The sequence below is a fragment of the Micromys minutus genome, assembly GCF_963924665.1.
Source record: "Micromys minutus genome assembly, chromosome: 11".
Classification (NCBI taxonomy): Eukaryota; Metazoa; Chordata; class Mammalia; order Rodentia; family Muridae; genus Micromys; species Micromys minutus.
In genome coordinates this window covers 29,980,142-29,998,414 of record NC_137980.1, presented here as the reverse complement: position 1 = coordinate 29,998,414, position 18,273 = coordinate 29,980,142, and the positions used below count along the sequence as shown (strand labels likewise).

Here is an 18,273-nt window from a genome sequence, read left to right as displayed (position 1 = left end):
GTTTTGAAAACTATACAATACTATGTTTTGTTTTGTTTGAAATGATCAAGTAGCCATCTTAAGCTAAGGAAAAAACTTCAGAGTACATACTATCCACAGTTCCACAGCCTATGGGTAACATGGGAGTGACTCAAACCCAGCAAGTTTAACTCAAAATGAACTCTGATTCAATATCTTCCTCATACTGCAAACATGAACAGTGATGGAGACAGTTTCAAGCAAGAGACAAACACTGGTGAGCATCAGTTATTGCTGTGTCTAAGGGATTTTAGAACAGCAAAGTTTATCTAGCCTTTAATCATTAATCAACCAAAAAAGAAAGAAAGAAAGAAAAAGAGATGGATTGATTTGGTAGCTTTGCAGTAAGTTGGGCATCTTTATACTAGAAAAACAACACTCTGTAGTCAAAACTACCAATATGTATAAAATGCATAAAAGGCTATAAATATACAATTTAAAATGTAACCAAAACTTAGTTTGCCATAAGTTCTCTAGTAAAAAATGTTCATGAGCATTAGACATATTAAATTTAACAACAAAACAAATCCACACAAGTACTTAAAACATTCAAAAGAATTCATTAAAAGTTAGGCAATTGACAACCCTATAAACACAACTTTGAGTTAGTTTAACTTTTTAACATGCACTTTAAGTAATATGCCCTTTTTTGTTTTTACCTGTACTGTTTTTAACTGTTGGGTCTGTAACACAGAGGGCTGAGTTGTAGTATTAATCAGTTGACTTCCTGGGGTCAGTGTTGAGACACCAATGACAGGTTTCACCTCTGGCCTCCCTCCAATGGTAACTACTTTAATCTGCTGCGGTGGTAACTTAGCATCTCCTGGCTGGGCCTGAGCTGTAACTTTCTGAGCCTGGGGTAGTTGGCTATGGGGTAGTGCTAAAACAATTGGTGAACCAGACTTGCCCAAAGTTGTTAATATTAACTTCTGTCCATCTGGTTTAAGGGTCTGATTGCCAAGTTTAAGATCAGATGTCTGTGATACTTTGTTTAAAATAATCTGATTGGCTGATATAGTCACAGGAGTCTGAGCACCAAGTTTTTGAAGGCCACTTGGAAATGCTGGTTTCACTGTGGTATTAGAATCTGCTTTAGAAACTGTGGTATTCACTGCAACTTGGTTAGTGTGGTTACTGTACACTGTGATTGGTTCCGTGGAAATGGGCGTGGCTGTAGAGTCACCAGTAGAGTTTATGTTGACAATTTCTTCCAGTTCTGTCTCCATGGGAATTGGGGATGACACAATTACAGCCTCAATACTATCCTCATCCACTAAAGTTATAGCCGTGTCCATTATGTCCTCTGGAAGCAAGCTATTCACCTCAGCCGGCACCACCTCCATGGTCGCACTGCCTCTACAGAGACGCCCGGGTGCTGGAAGAAAAGTGGAAAAACCCATTACCAGGTTTTGAAGCAGATTTTAAAAAATACATTAAGAAACGTGTAAATAACCAAATAAGCAGTCTTGACACTGATATGTAATTAACTGGAGGATACCCCTGATGCTGATCTAAATGATACCACTTTTAAGAACCTAAGATATGAAAATATCTTTAAATCTTCAATGACTTATCTACAAATGGCACTACCCTGTTTATAAACATCCATTAAACATTAAAGGAGTTTCTAGATTAACCCACTTCATGACTGGAGATCAAATGAACTACAGAACCCAAGTCTAATCAACTAGCTTCTTACTAAGGGAATTTTTCTTTGGAAAGATTTTCAAATCCCCTGCCAGCCAAAGTGTCAAGGGGAAACTATTGAAGATTATGCAAGTCTAGAGAGGTGGCTCAGCAATTAAGAGCAACTGTTGCTCTTGCAGAAGACCGGGGTTCAGTTTCTAGCACGCTCATGGTGGCTCACAACATTCTGGAACTCCTGGTGATTCAATGCCATCTTCTGACTGCCACAAGCACCAGACATGTACACAGTGTACATACATACATGCAAAACACACATATAAAATAAAAAATAGGAGCTGGAGACATGGCTCAGCAGTTAAGAGCACTGGCTGCTCTTCCAGAGGTCCTGAGTACAAATCCCAGCCACCACATGGTGGCTCACAACCATCTTTAATGAGATCCAATGCCCTCTTCTCTTGTGTCTGAAACAGTGTATTCACACACATTAAAAAACCTTTTTAAAAAAATAAAAAAATAAGTAAATATAAAACAGAAAAAGAATGTATAATCAGCCCCCATCAAGGAAAGAAAAAGTTTAGATTATGGACAAATCAGCCGAAATGCTTTTACCTAAAAATCCTTTAGAACTTCCAATGAAGGAGTGGACTCCAGTATCAGCATGTTTTAAAAACAGTATGGCATGTAACAGTAAACTGTTGGCTCAGAGAACTTTTAAAATCTTTTAGAATCTAATCAGCAATCTTACTTCTCTTCTTTTAGAGACAGTATCATCTCACTACCTAGCAAAGACTGTCCTTCAATCTTCAGGCTCCTGGGTACTCGGATTGCAGGGAGCATCACCACATTCACCTTACCTTCCTTAAAACACAACAACCATCCCAAGATTCAGAGCAGCACATACAGCTGGCGTGGTGGTTTGAGCCTGTAGCCTCAGCCCTGGAGAAGCTGAGATAGAAGGACTGTAGGAGTTCCAGGGCAGCATGTGCTATACACAGGTGTAACACCTGCAAGCAGTGTCTGCAAGCAGTGCTCTGTACTGAGAGCAATGGCAAGTCTGCTGCTGCCAGAGCAAGCGTCAGCACTGAGAAGTGACTGTTGAAAGCATGACATAATTTTCCTCCCTATCCTCTGATATGTGTAATATTATCACCCCTACTTTACAGATGAGAAAGGTTAAATAATTGCCCTAGGCAACTAGTAAATAATAGGAAGAGGATCCAAACTCTGGTTTTGTACAGTTCCAAAGTTACTCATTTTAATTGTAAAAGCATGATATTATAAACATTTTAGCACTGGTGTTTTAAAATGAACAATAAAATACCTAATCCTTCAGCATGGACTCCCTGTCCTAAAAGCCCACACTACATACGTGCTGTCTTTCAGAACAGCTTTGTGATTTTGGTCATACTAGAACTTCATGTACCAGGAATCATGTACATGCTCCTCAGCATAAGAATGTCCCAGAAAAACAATCATAAGTTAAAAATCAAAATTATAAACACCTACCAAACAAATGACAGCAGAACATCAGAAACCCCTCCCCCACCCAGAGAATAACAGGTTCTATCTTCCTTTTTAAAATATAGTACCAGAGACTGAACGTAGCAACTTAAACATGCTACACAAGAGCTATTGCTATATCTTCAATCCCTTCTGCATGTTTTTCTAAAGTATGTTCCCTGTTTTAGTAGGTGAGAATTCAGTAAAAGATCATTATGTTAAGTGAAATAAGCCAATCAGAAAAACAAAGACATTTTTTGAAAAATGAGGAACCTAGTTATTTTTCTCCTGTATTCTACCACTGACAACTCCAATAATAATGCAGACTGCATGCATGTCGAATTTATGCCTGTTAATAGCTGGGGCATGGTGGCTCATGTCTATATCTATAATTGCAGCATTTGGAAGATAAAAGTCAGGAATTCAAGGTCAATGTTGAGATTTTTTTTTTTTTTTTTTTTTAGAATTTTTATTCCCCAGAGCTGAGGACCGAACCCAGGGCTTTGCACTTGCTAGGCAAGCCCTCTACCACTGAACTTAATTCCCAACCCTGCTGAATGAGTCCTTTACATATGCTGAAAAATAATCAGTCACAATAATTAGCAGCCAGAAGTGAAGTGGAGCATGGCGCATGAACTGGAACTCGACAGGGCCAGAGCCATAAACACTCCTGAAGCAGCTGCATGGACACAGAGGTTTGCAGGCATTCACAGCACAGGCTCAGTGAAAACCCTAACCATGCATAGTGAAGGGCCCCACCCACAGCCAAGGTCTCCACCACACAAGAGCCCCACCCACAATCTCTTCGTTTCTGTAGTGTATAACATACTACATATTGTCATATTAAATGAAGTAATCTGGGTGTCTGTATCCACAGAACGGGAAAGTTTGACTCATTCCTCTCTAGGTATTTATTGAAAAGAACCGGAAAGGTGTAGCCATAAAACCCTGAACTTAGTGCTTATAGCAGCATTATCTCAGTTTCAAGCTGAGAAACTTCAAATGCCCATTAGTAAGTGGATGGATATTCGAAGTGCGGGAGATCTGTGCAGGAGAATATTATTTAACAGTCAAAAGGAAGGGAACTAATAATGAACACAACAGTAAAGATCAACCTCAAAATGCATGCTGTGAGGAAAGGCAGACTCTACAATTGTATGTCACAGGTATAGCACAGAAGGGCCTGACTTAGTTCAACTGTGATTTTTTTCTTCTTCTTTACAATGTGCAAAATGGGGCACAGGCACATAGGCATGAACTTTGGCCTTTCTGAAGGTCAAGACAGGAGGCAAAAGTCAATGCAAGATGGAGCTAGTGACTCCACACTAATAAGCAGACCTTGGCATTTCTTTCAGTCCTAAGAACTCACTCACGCAGCCCAACCAACTCCTGTGGTTTTCAATTATCACAAAGCTCCATGTCCTCCCTCACTGCCATCCTGTGGAAAGCCCCACACACCAAGTTTTGAGGAGTCCTTCACTCAGCAGCCGCTCACACTGCCTTTCAAAGGGCATGGATTTGACTGTGTACAAAGATTAAGGTTCATCTAGTCGGCTTATCTCGGCTAAGCCTCTAAATATTATCTGACAGGTAAAACTCTCCTGTCCAGTTGTTGTCTACCTCAGATGCGTATTTAGGACCCAGAAAACCTTTCACAGCCGGTGACCTAGCCCATAAGGACCCACCCTTCCTTCCCCTTTTCAGAAGCCATGGCCCAAACTAAGGTGGGAGGTTTGATTTTTTTTTTTTTTTCTTTTTTTAAATAGGCTATTTGAAAGCAGGGAAACACAGTTACTGCTTCATTCCCCAAAACCACAAAAGTCCTGAGTCTGAGACAAAGCTTTTCATCCATCTGTTTCAGTAGTGCAGAGAAGCATGAACATCATGTGTAGGTCAGCCCCCAATCTCACAAAGAAGACAAAGAGGTTGCCCAGGCTGATGCCCAGCATACAGGAAGTTGGCATCCCAACTGGACAACCTTTAGACAAATCTTTCTGGCTTATAGAGGGTGACAGTGTTTTCTTACACTTGACACTAAGTGATGCTACCTTTTGCTACAATGAGAGATACTGTACCATCCCAGGCCATTTGCTATAGAACCCCTTTGGGTTTCAGTAGGCAGCCCCAAGTCATGTGCCTGACAGGCAATGTTCCGCTCTAAGCTACATTCTTAGCTCTGTTTGATTTTTGGACAAGGTTTGTCTAAGTCACTGGGGCTAACCTGAAAGTTGGGATCCTTCTGCCTCAGTCACCCAATAGCAAGGATCATAGGTACACACTACCGTGAAAGAAAAAGATCTTTTAAAACAAGAGCTATTGCTGGGCAGTGGTGGAGTACACTTTTAATCCTAGGAGGCAGAGAGTTTGAGGCCAGTCTGATCTACAGTGAGTTAGGGGGACACATACACTAAAAACAAAAAAACAAAAACAAACAAAAACTGTCACTGTCTTCCTTGTAGCTCATACAGAAATGCAAAGACACACTCTCAAGTAGTCTCCCAACAGCATATCTACCCCATCAACATTTTATACTCCAAGTGTATATATCTGATCCTGTTCCGTCTACCCTCAAGTGCTCTGTTTTATGCTATTATTAATGATGTTCCCTTAGTTCCCAAGTGTCTATATATACTGAGATATATCTATATATCTATATAGATAGATGTAGATATCTAATACTGAGATATAATTGATTCTTGATTGGCATCCATGTACCCTGCATCCTAGGCCCACTTATTCACTGTAGTAGCTTAAAATGTAGATGATTTACAATGTTCATCAATGCTTGTCTGTAAGTGATAACTGCAATTCTCCCTTTCTAATCTGCATGCCTCTTATTTCCTTTGCTTTTCTATACTTGCTGTGATGTCACACAAAAGGATGACTTAAGGGAATGAAGACATCCTTGCCTGTTTCCCAATATCATCTGTTTATCTGTAGGCTTCTCAGATTTTCTTTATCAAGTTGAAAAGGTTTCATCCTGTTTTCTGACTCTTTCAAATGATCCTTTTGAATATATCTATATATCTGTATCTATATCTAGAGAGAAAGAGAAAAAAATATGTGGATTCATTTGTGGGCGCTGTAAAAATACAGTGGTGCTAATGTAGAGGTCAGAGGACAAAGGGAGAATGCTGACTCCTTCCAACATGTCAATATCTAGGACTGAATGCAGGCCAAATGCATTATCTGCAAAGCCATTGTGCCTATCCTGGAAAGAAAACAAACAAAATAAATACAAAAATAAACTTGGCATAAAGAAATGACTCAGCAGTTAAAAGCATTGGTTACTCTTGCAGAGGACAGGGCTGGAATTCTTAACACCCATATGGCAGCTAACAAACATGAGCTGTCTCCAGGCCCAAGTGATCTGATGCCTTCTTCTGGACTCTGAAAGCCCTGTACATACGTGGTACATAAGCATACACAGGAAAGACATAAATACATAAAGTAAAAATGAATACAACCATAAAAAAAATTAAATGAACTCAAGAATTGTGGATTTAGGAGGTAGAGGCAGGAGGATTGTGAGTTCAAGGTTAACCTGGGTAGTGGCCCCCACAAGCTCACCTATGAACACTGGATCTCCAGTTGCTGGGCTGTTGGAGATTATAGAATCTTTTATAAGTGAAGCCTTGCTGGAGGAAGCACATCACTGGGAGAGGATGCTGAGGCTTCCTCAAGCAGTCACATCCTCCTTCCTGTTCTCTGCACTCCCTGTATATGGAGGGATGTTTTCAACTAGCTTCCTGCTCCTGTGCCAGGTCTTCCCTGCCACAGCGGATTCTTGTTCTGGAACCATAAGCTAAAATAAACTCTCTTTAAGTTGCTTTGGTCATGGTGTTTTATCACAGCAACAGAAGGGCAACTAATTCCTATGTACTAGTCTCAAAAGAGAGGCAAGAGTGGGAATATAACTTACTGGTAGATCACTGGCCTAGTATGAGGCCCAATGTTCATTTTCCAGCAAAACAAACACACACACATACACAGACACACAAACTACCAAAAAGTTATGGTTTTCTACTTTAGTCTGCAAATTAATTTTTATTACTAATCCTGTTCTCCATTCATCATGTATCATACTTTGTGTTAACTGCTGAATTTATTCTGTTAATATTTTGCTAAATAAGCATTTTTGTCTACATTCATGAAAGGTATTGGTCTGCAGTTCTCTTTTCTTGTGACATCTGCCTGAAAACAATGCTAGCCTGACAGAAATGAAGTGGGTACATTCTCTGCTCAGGAAACATGCCCAGAACTGTCTATTTCCTCCTTCCATATTCCTTAGACTGTATCAGTGGAGACATACAGCTCATAGGAAGCTTTCCCTTCTTTCTATCCTAGAGACAAGGTCTCATAGCGCTTCAAATGCGCTGGCCCCGGCGACCCTGCTTCAGCCTGCCAAGCCTCTATAGAAAGGAATCACTGCTCCTGGTTCACAGACAGGCTTCTGTGAACCTATAAACGTAATATCTTTGATAAACTCTTTATGTTTCACCTTTGATATTTGATAGTTTGTGTTTCTGAAGAATTTGTCTACTTCCTCTTGCCAAATGTAGCAGCACTATATAATTACATTTAAGTGTACATAATTAAAGATATGTGTGATAATCTGTAGCTTCTGTAGAAATGTCCTCTCTTTATTCCTCCCACAGTATTTTGTCTTCTACCCCTTTTTCCTGGTTAATCTGGCTAGCGGTTTCAGTCTCATTCTTACCTAGCTAAGTGCTATCTTTACCTCCTTTCTTCTGAGTGCTTCAGGTGTAATCTGACCTTTTTCCAGAATCTTAAGATGGCAACAAGGATCAGGGCTCTGCAGCCCATCCCAGAAGGATCAGGGCTCAGTAGCCCAGAGTGTTATTTCTATGTCACTCTTATCCTAAGGGCATCTTTATTGTAATTACATTTCTAAAAGCTTGGGAAAGAGCATATATGAGCAGTTCTAAGTCTGTAAAATTAAATGTTTGCTATCTGTCCTCCAGGAAAACTATTTTTCAAGCTATGGTTCAGTTCACTGAACAGCTTTGTTTACTTTTTTCCCCAAAGTGTCAAAAATCTGTTCAAAAGGCAAGGAACTAGACAACACAGAATTGCTGAAGGTCACGCTGGCTCCAGCATTCTCAAGGCATGAAGACTGCACTCAAGCCCTCATACCTACAATGAGCCATAAAGACAAAGGGAAAAAACTAACAAGAAGAAACCAATGCTACTTTAACTGTACTCCATTAAGGTCAATTGTTACTATTATTTATTTACTTCCAAACATTTTCTAATAATCCTTGTGATTTTATCTTTCACTCATAGATAATAATAGACAGCATTTAATACCTAACCACTTAGAGATTTTCTATGTATTTTATATCAGTTTCTAGTTTAATTCTTCTATTGTCAAATAACAGAAACTCTTAGAGTCCCACAGTCTGAACTAAGACAACTGTGAGTTGGTTATGGTCCGTCCTGGTGAATATTTCACTGGTGCACTTGAAGGCTGGTTCTAAAGATACAGAAGGTAGTCATCTGCAAATGTTAGGTCATGCTGGTCTTAAGTATTATTTGCAGAACCCACATCCTCACTTAACTTAGTAAGTTCTGTAGCCCAGAACTCTAAAGTCTGCTTAGTAGCCCGTGCTCTACAGTAAAGACAAAAGCAAAGAAACTTGCTTAAACAAGAAAAAACAAAAAGCCAACTGCTCTATTGTTCTAACAACAGTGTGAGAAGGTGTTAAAGTCCTAAATGTGATAGTGGCTTCGACTGCTATCTCTTGTGTGCATTCTGTCTCAGGTCCTTTAAAGGAAGCTCTGCTGTTAGCAAACAGGAGCTGGAATAGCACAGCATGGTGGTGCATGCTAGAAACCCCAATACTTGGGAGGCCAAAGGATTTTTATTTTGAAGCAATTCCAGAGCCAGCCTGAGTCTGCTTCATAATGGGGTAAACAAAGGGGAAGAAGGAAAAAGGGGGAGGGGCAAAAGGGAACAGAGAGAGAGAAATACCCACATGAAGTTCTTAGTTACAGGAGCAGAAAGAAGCCTGCTTTTGCCTTTCTGGACGAGGAGTTCAAACTTGTAGTAACAAACTTTGTGGGACAAAGTTCCAGAGCCAGGATATCTCAGAAACGGTTCAGCAGTCCACAGAGCACCTCGTATCCTTATAGATTTCTATTTGGGTCACATGCAGGGAATACTTACCTCCACTAAAATAAATTCTCCCAAGAAGCTTGTGAGCATAGCAAGCAAAGGCTTTGGCCCTTTAGTTACATGATTCATGCCCCTAATTTTATCCCTTAGGAATGGAAGCTATGTGCCAGTGTGTGTGTCTTCATCAATGTTGAAATCTATTCTAAGGAGAGAGGATCTTCACAGGCCAAGGATGCTAAGGCCAGTTTGCTTCACCTGCACAGGCGTTACCACCAGTGTACAGAGGGAAAGAACCCAGAACATAAAATATGTAAACCTCATGCTTCTAGCAGCTTCAGCTCCTCGAACGAACATTCTGATGTCTAAAAGCAAAAGTACACTCCTGGAAGTCAATCAAGTTTTACTCCCTCACGGTTGAAAACAGTTGAATGGTTTAAGTCCAAGCAGAGTCACTCAACTCTAATGATTCCTAACTCTGTCTCAATGACACTAAAGCCCTCTGTTAAATACAGCCCTCATCACCACAAGGCACTACACCCACCTCAAGTCTCACAGCATCTACTGTCACTACTACCAAGTTCTTCTTGTTTATAGCTGGATTACACCCCCACCCCAGTTCTTTAGAGTGTGAACTACAGAAGGAAAGAGACTTATTCACCTCACCATCACAGCCTCTCATCCTAGGGCCCACACAGTGCTGGCAAACAAGACCTTCTCAGCAGAGATTTGAAAAATGAATAAATTAACCATGGAGAAGGGATACCATTGAATAACTATTATTATTTATGGCAGACTTTGCAAATAACTATCACTGTAAGGTGGGTGTGTACAGCACTTTACATAGAAAGCCAAACCACAAGACATGCTAACAAGCTGAAAAGTTATTTTCGAGTAAGCTTCTCAACAATATCCTTTTTCTTTCTAAAAATCTACAAGGTCTGAATTTTTAACTAGCTTACAGTTTTTTCAGTAGTTTAAAGTACTTTTTAACTTTGAGAATATTTGGAAAATGAAACCCTCAAGAGCTTAAAAGAAGCCGACGGGAGGTAAGTATCTCTACATTGGACTGAAGAGCAGGTAAAGGGCTGCTAGATAAACACATTTCATTTAGTACAGGAACAATGAAAAAAAAGTAAATTTTATCTAAAATTCTAAAGTAATATAGATGGAAATAAAAGGCTACATCTTGACATTTTAAAGAATTTATTACAAAGCGTTACCACAGAAAAAGTATACCAGAAGGCTGAAGCAGGAGAATTGTGAATTCAGTGTTAGCACCAATTATGTAGACCCTATCTCAGACAATTCCACAATGTATAAAGACCCATTTTCCGGTTGTGGCTCTACATGCTGTTTATCATGTAATCTCTGCTCCCTCCGAGAGCCACCCTGGGAGAAGCATGTGCACTGCACCCCCGCCTTGCTTTTCTGCTTCTCTGTACAGACATACATACGCTGTTTTTATGCACTTCAATACTCCATCAAAGCTTACCTCTCCTTCCAGGCTGCTGATACAATGTGATAGCCAACCTCACCCTGCTACCCTGCTTTCTCCACCAAGATGGATCTTTCCCAGATGGAACAGCCTTGTGCTAGTAACCACAGCTGCTGAGGCATACCTGCAATGGCCATGGTATGCCCAAAAGACAGCATGAAACAAGGATGCTTAATGTAAGTAATTTGAGAAGTGATTCCTCCACACTGGGGGATATGACAAGCTGCTTCAGGTTCCCACCATCCTAACCATAGATAGTAAACTGAAACTGCAAGCTACAGTCAATGGTTTCTTCAGGTATCATATCACAGCTATGAGAAACAAAATTAAGACAGATGCTAATCTAAGCCTCTTGGATTCCTATATTAATATCCTTACTGATACTCTGAAAGGTCATCATTGTATGTCCTAAATAAATAAAAAGGAAAATAACACTGGTCAATATTTTCTGTATAATTTTTCCTCAAATGTCTTTTCTTTCTTCCTCTTCCTCCTCTTCATCATCATCAGACAAGGTCTCATTCATTATGTAGCCCCTGGCTGGTCTAGAACTTACTATGTAGACCAAACTGGTTTCAAACTCATAGAAATTCACCTCACAGGCCCTCAACCCCAGGATTCCAGAGGCAGAGGCAGGTGAATCTCCATGAGTTCGAGGCCAGCTTGATCTTCAGAGCTAGTTCCAGGATAGTCAGGGCTACACACAGAAACCCTAGTCTCAAAAAACAAAAACACAACAAAACAAACAAAAACCAGAGAAAGAAAGATGAGAAAAGAAATCCACCTGCCTTTGTCTCCTGAGATTAAAGGTGGGTGCCACCACACCCAGCTAACTACTATCTCCCTTAAATTATGGCCACACCTTCAGCCATTCATTGTATCGCTTTCCTCATTTTCCTCTTTATTTGCATGATTTTCTTCTCTAACCCCTTAATTTTCTGTATTTCTCAATGAGGCATGTCAAAATGTAAGAGCTTTTTGTTTTTAAAAATTCTTTTAGAATATATTATATCTCAACCACAGTTCCCCCACCCCATTCCTCTCAGCCTCCCACACCCCACCTCCCATAGATCCACCCCATATCTCCTCTCCTTGGAGCAATCAGGCCTCTCAGGGACATTAACCAACACCACATACAGTTAAGACTATCACATCAAGGCTGGACAAGGCAACTGAGCCCCAGAAGTAGGCCAAAGAGTCAAGGACAGCCACACCTCCTCACCTCCATCTCAACCCACCCCTCCACCACCTTACCCCCCTACACACACACCCCTCTCACTGTTAGGATTTCCACAAGAACACCAGGCTACTCAGCTGTAACATATATGCAGAGGCTTAAGACCTTTTAATCTGAAGTTGGAGAGATGGCTTAGCTGGTAAATTTGCTTGCTACCAAGCCCAATGACCTGAGTGTGGTTTGTGGGTCCAAATGGTAGGACAGAACCAACTCTCAAAAAGTTGTCCTCTGACACATGAAGGCCAGGACATGTAAGCTCATACACAAAATAGTAAATTAATTAAAATAAGATTAGATCTTTTTAATCTTTGATATATCTTCATAGAAATACTAACCTATCATATAACATGCAGATCATGTATTAATTATTCTGTTCTTTTGCAATCAATGGTATCCAATCTCCACAGTCTAGAGTATATGATGGCATTTTACTTATGTCCTATCATCTACAGTACACCTTACATAAACATTACTAGATATATGTCCCTGAGTACATTTCTGGGGCGGCCATTCTACTCAAAAGTTGTTTGCGACTCAAAGCCTAGTGCAAAAGGCCCTTTTCAGCCTGTCATTTCAATCTTACCTTCAGTGATGTTTACACTGAAAGCTCTCTGGGGCAATGTTTATTTTACTTATATCAAAGACAACCCTCAATACAGGCTGGTTATTTCTTATCCAAAATGCCTGAAATCAGATTCTCAAGTTTCACATTGGGAAACAAATTAACTACAATTAAACAAACTGAGTAGGCTGTACTCATGTATTTAGAAATACACTCACACAAAACAACACAGACACACACACACCCTACCTATGTAACAAGAATTAATGAGAAAGGAGGTCATGAACTTCAAAAAGAACAGGAGTATATGGGAGGTTTTGGAGGGAGGAAGGAGGGAATGATGTAATTACAATTTAATAAATAATAAAAGTAATCACAGCTGTATATAGTGGTACATACACAACTTTAATGCCAACACTCAGAAGCAACTAGATCTCTGTGAGTTCAAGGCCAGCATGGTCTATCTACACAATGATATCCAGGACAGCCAGGGGTAATAGAGATCCTGTTTCCCAGCTGCCACCACTCCCCAAAAAAGAAAAGGTACCCTAAAATCACAAACCAAGCATGGAGGGTCATACCTATAATCCCAGCACTTGGGACATTTTGAGTTAAGGTTAGCCTAGGCTACAGAAAAAGACTATCTAAAAAAGGAAAGAAGAGATAATCACTAAGAATCAAACAAAAAGGCAACAAAGTTGGTAGTTAAAATTAACCTGATCATGAGCTTGGAAGTTAGGGGCAGTAGCTGCTCTTCCAAAGAACCTAGTACCACTATGGCAATGGCTCATAACCATCTGCATCCCCAACTCCAGAATATCCAGTGCTTGTGGACACTGCATGCATATGGTGCACAGACATACACGCAGGCAAAATGCCCACACACAAAAACGCTAGCCTGGGCTATAAAGCAAGATCCCCCATCACAAAACAAACAGAAAACCAAAATGACCAAGCATTTTAAGTTTTAAAAATTCTTACTCTAAGTAAGCTAATTGATGTGGACCAAAATAATTGCAGCATAATTTTAAAAACAAAAGGGATGGAGAGATGGCTCAGTGGTTAAGAGCACTGACTGCTCTTCCAGAGGTCCTGAGTTCAATTCCTAGCAACCACATGGTGACTCACAACCATCTGTAATAGCATCCGATGCCTCTTCTGGTGTGTCTGAACAGCTACAGTGTACTCACATACGTAAAATAAATAATTTTTTAAAATTAAAAAAATACAAAACAAAAACCACCCAATTCCTACCAAATAACCCAGTATCAAATTACATGTGTTTATACATATCTATGCGTATACATATGTGTGTGTATAAATTTTAGTGCTTAATTCCTCTTAAAAAGGAGTTATTTTTGATGTGTATAGGTGTGCATATGTGAGGATTCTCCAGGCCAGAAAGAAGCATGAGTCCCTGGAGCTGGAGTTGAAAGCAGCTATGAAGCCACCTACATGGGTGCTGAGAACGCTAGAAGGTATGAAATACTCAGTGGATGAGCTGTCTCGTCAGTTGTTGGGAGCACACCTGACACAAATAAATTAGAGAACACCTTGTGACAGTTGCACCCCAGGGGACTGAACTCAAGTTCAGGACTGTTGATAGGACCAGTGTCTCTACCTGCTGACCCAGCTGGCTGGCCCCTCAAATTATATGTTTAATAAATGACAATAATTAAATCTAAGTACATCTAAAATAAAACATTCTTTGGCTTCTCATTCTTGTATTAAGTGAAAGCCAAAGTTGGAACTATATATACACATTCAAAATATTTGTCCTGTATGTCACAATATACCACATGGTAATATATGAAATACTAACATCACTTTGTAAACAACCTGATGGAGAAGACTCGTTGCTAGTTGCAAATATTACTAGTAAGCATTTACCTATTACCCTCTGTTTACTCTCATAATTCGAGGACACTGGCCCAATCTTCCACCACTTAAGGTGAAGAAAAAAGGAGAGCCCAAACCAGTGTATAAAATGTTATTATATACCAAGTAACCCTCTCAATATTCCTATTGGAGTAGGGAGACTGCTAGGAACCCTGGAACAATCCAGAACAGACCATCAGATGACAAATGACAGCTGCAGCCATTAGGAGGTCAATCAAGCCTTATAATCAAGGTAACAGTGCTCTAATTACCTAAACAAAGAAGCAACGTTTGTAACATTACAAGTTCCAATTGTCTTTATCAGTTACATGTGCTCAAAGCCTTCATCCAAACACCACATCGCTGACAGTAAAGGCAAATTCACAAGCAGAACCCTGCTCCAAACAGCCTATTATAAAATCTCCCATAACTTCATTCTCTGAATTCATGGAATTAGATGGGGTTAGAGAAAAAATTCCATTTAAAACTGAACAGAAAATACGATCTACAATATCAACTGTTATTTGCCAAGGGGCAGGATCAAAGGTGTCACCCCAAAGATGACAAGACCATATAAAAAATTTTGATTACTATAAAACTGGTCCAAAAATAGATGAGGACCCACACCCCAACAAGTTTCAGACTATGTCCTGTCACCAACAATAACTATAGAGGAAAATGCCAATGCTGTACCTCCCCAAAGAAACTCCCTAAACTGCTGGACACCCTCAGCCAACCCCCACTGTGTGGATATTTTAAGTATTCTATCAGGAAATCATGATAAGTACTATCGGTTCCTCTAGGCCTCAGCAGCAGCCTTAGGTATAAGCAAACTCAGTCCTCTTGATATTCAAAAAAATAATGTTGATGTCATTACAAGGCTACTGATTCTTTGCACTCCGGACAAGTCATTCTTGATCCCCAACGCATTTCCTCCCCCAGCTCCCAAATAAAGAGCTCTGCAGACAGAGAACCCTCGGGTACCCCCTTCTCTACCTCCAGAGGCTGCCTGCCGCTTTCTCCACCCTCCGGCTCCGAGGAGCGGGCTCCAGAGGTCCCGGGCAATTTCGAGCCCGGGTAGTGCTTGTTTTGCCAGTGCACCTTAGCTCTGTCCAGCTGCTTCCTTTCCCAGTTCGGCCGAAATGGAGCGCTATAGGGTACCTAGGGACCCAGGAGGGAGCCGGGGTGGCGATGTCGCCGCGGCCGCCGCCTCTGGTATGTCAGGGGCCGGGATTGTATTTCGAAAGATCCGCCATTTTCACCTCGTCATCACCATCACAGCTCAGCAGCTTCCCCCGTCAGTCGAGCCCCGGCGGCGGCCGCCGGCGCCAGTCACCCCTCCCCCTTCCTCCTGCTCCCGCCCCGGCCCGCCCTCCCGAGCAGCGCACACCCACATATCCGGGGAAACCTCCTGCCCGCCCCGCCAACCTTCAAACGCACACCGGGGGTTCTAGCGCTCACCGGCGTGTCGTGCTAGACTTATCATCCCAGGCAGAAAGCTACGGGGACTCGTGATACTTGAGGGATTCCAAGGCCAGGATGTTGGTTAGGAGGGCAAGCTGTGTGGAATCTGACCCGAGAACAGGAAAGCCCCAAACTCAAGCATTTCCAGAAAAAATACTTGAGAGAGATGGTAGACCATGTTCCATGTACATTTCAGAGTCACCGGAGTACTTTAACGTCACTCACCAAGATTGGCATTCTACTCCACCCACAGAACTACTTTGACAGTACGGCTATTTCTATATGCATGCCTGACTTCTCAGACACCCCTTAAATTACAGGCGCTGATCCTGTGGACGGTGGTATCCCCACCCCTTACTTTTTAAGAATAAAGTTCTGAACTGTTTTCCTCTCTACTTAACTTTGGCCATTTCTGCCATTACGTCAATTTGCCGTTGGTTTAAGATACACAGGGCTACAAATTTAACCTGTATTGATTCAACTGTGTAATCATTCATAACCATCAACTTCTAACATACAGAAAACACAGCTCTTCGCTAGAATCCTTTCCCAACTGGTTTTAGGATCTAAGTTTCCAAATTTAAAACCATCTGCTACCGATACACTTGTTCAATGCAGGGGGTGGAGTGGGGAACAGCTTGCTTTAGAACAAGATTCCGGAACAACCTATCCACCCTTCCAGTTCCCATCATGGTGTAGTCTAATAAGTACCCAAAAGAGGATATAAGTAATTAATCATGTAAGGAATAAGAACATATAAGCTGCAAGGCTTAACAGGTCCAGCATTCGCCAAAAATTAGCTGTTTGACTTCAGAAAGCTTTAATAATGTGCCAGTTCAAAAGCTTTATTCTTTATCATTCAGCTACACTATAAGCTCTAAAAAGCCTAACTGAAACGAGCAAACTGAATCTCAGGATTGTGAATACGGCTACTTTGGTGTCTTAAGTTTACTAGAATAAGGAAGAAGCAGAAGCCAAGTCATTTCCCTACCTTGTTTGAATGACAACTCCACATAAAAGTCAGGAGGTTCAGGCTTAATCAAGAGCTGTCTCCCACCCACTCCCGGCGCGTTTCTACAGATAGCCCGCTAGAGGCTGAGCGTGTAAGGGGTTCCCAGTTTCTTCATCTTTCAACTTTATTCCTCACCAACAGCCGGTCCCCCCCGGCACTCGGATGGTTGTTTACCGTTGCTTGGCCAGGCTGAATCCCAGCCCGCACCCTTCCCCCGTGCACCGCGGGGACACTATGACATTTGGCTGGTGGGCTTCGCGAGGGAAACGGACACACACCCAGAGGAGTCCATACAAAGGGGCGTAGGAAGAACGCGGCGCCGGGCAGCAGCGAAAGGAGGCGCTGGTACGAAATGACACAGCAGCAAAACAGGTTCCCAGAAGCCCGGGGCCGGCGGCCGCTTCCCGGGCCTCGCAGAGAGCCTGTCAACAGCCGCCGGGCCCTTCCTCCCGAGCGCGGGGCGGCCAGCGCCGGCCCCGCCGACTGACAGCCAGGCTCTCGGGTGCCAGCGGCTCGCGGCCGCGCCCTGACGACCCACCGCCCGCCGCGGCCCACCGGCCCGGCTGCCCGGGAGCCGGCCGGCGCTCTCCGCCCGCGCGGCCGCCCGGAGCGCGGGCCCGGCGCTGGTCCCCGCCGCTTAGCCCGGGTCTCCGGAGCTGACACTTACCCGAACCGGCGGCGCCGCCGCCTCCTTCTTGCGCCGCGCTCCCCGGGCTCCCAGCAGCCGTGGCGGCGGCGGCGCCTCCGAAACACAGACCCGGGTTTGTTCAAAATCACGCGCCCAGCGCCATTCCACCGCCGCATCCCATAATACGCCGGGCCGCCCCGCCCCGCCCGCGCGCCGCCCCGCCCGCCCCCTGCGCCGCCCCGCCCGCCCCCTGCGCCGCCCCGCCCGCCCCCTGCGCCGCCCCGCCCCCGCCGGTGGCCCGCGCCCCGCCTTTTCCGCGCTCCGCTCCGCCCCCTGGCAACCCTAGTCGCGTCATTGCGCAAGGCTTGGGGAGCACTCTCGGCTTCCACGTGACTCCTCCTGGGGCCTCTGTCAAAGGGAAGGCGGGGAACACCAAGTGGGTTCCTACCTCTGGCTTTGTGACTAGACCATGGTAGGTGCGGTTTCCAGCGCGTCCTTGTTGGTGATGCGCTTGAGTGAAGAGGGAGTCGACATCCTTTCTCAAATGCTAAATCGCTTCGGGTTTAGACCTGAATATTGCTAGCCTCTGAGAGGAGCATGTAGAGTTAAACTTGCCTTGATAGGGAGTTTTTGATCATTTGTTTTGCAACACGGTACACACCTTATACTAACACAAGGTGGATTCTTTGTATT

The 18,273-nt window shown here is 42.8% G+C and overlaps 1 protein-coding gene across 4 annotated transcripts in view; it reads right to left on the bottom strand.

The window, feature by feature from the left end:
* The window catches only part of LIN54 (lin-54 DREAM MuvB core complex component), a 52,320-nt gene extending 34,571 nt beyond the window's left edge, over window positions 1-17,749 (bottom strand). Inside the window, exons 1-2 of one of the 4 annotated variants that reach the window (XM_080924976.1) lie at window positions 17,620-17,749; window positions 678-1,393 (exon numbers count right to left, since the gene is read on the bottom strand). In XM_080924976.1, coding sequence (XP_080781102.1) covers window positions 678-1,361 — 684 coding nt within the window. In that variant the 5' untranslated portion in view covers window positions 1,362-1,393; window positions 17,620-17,749. Of the gene's footprint in view, window positions 1-677; window positions 1,394-15,472; window positions 15,601-17,619 lie in introns of those variants that run through there. The other 3 variants (XM_080924978.1, XM_080924977.1, XM_080924979.1) reach the window with 3 other exon arrangements.
* Between the last annotated feature and the right edge of the window lie 524 nt (window positions 17,750-18,273).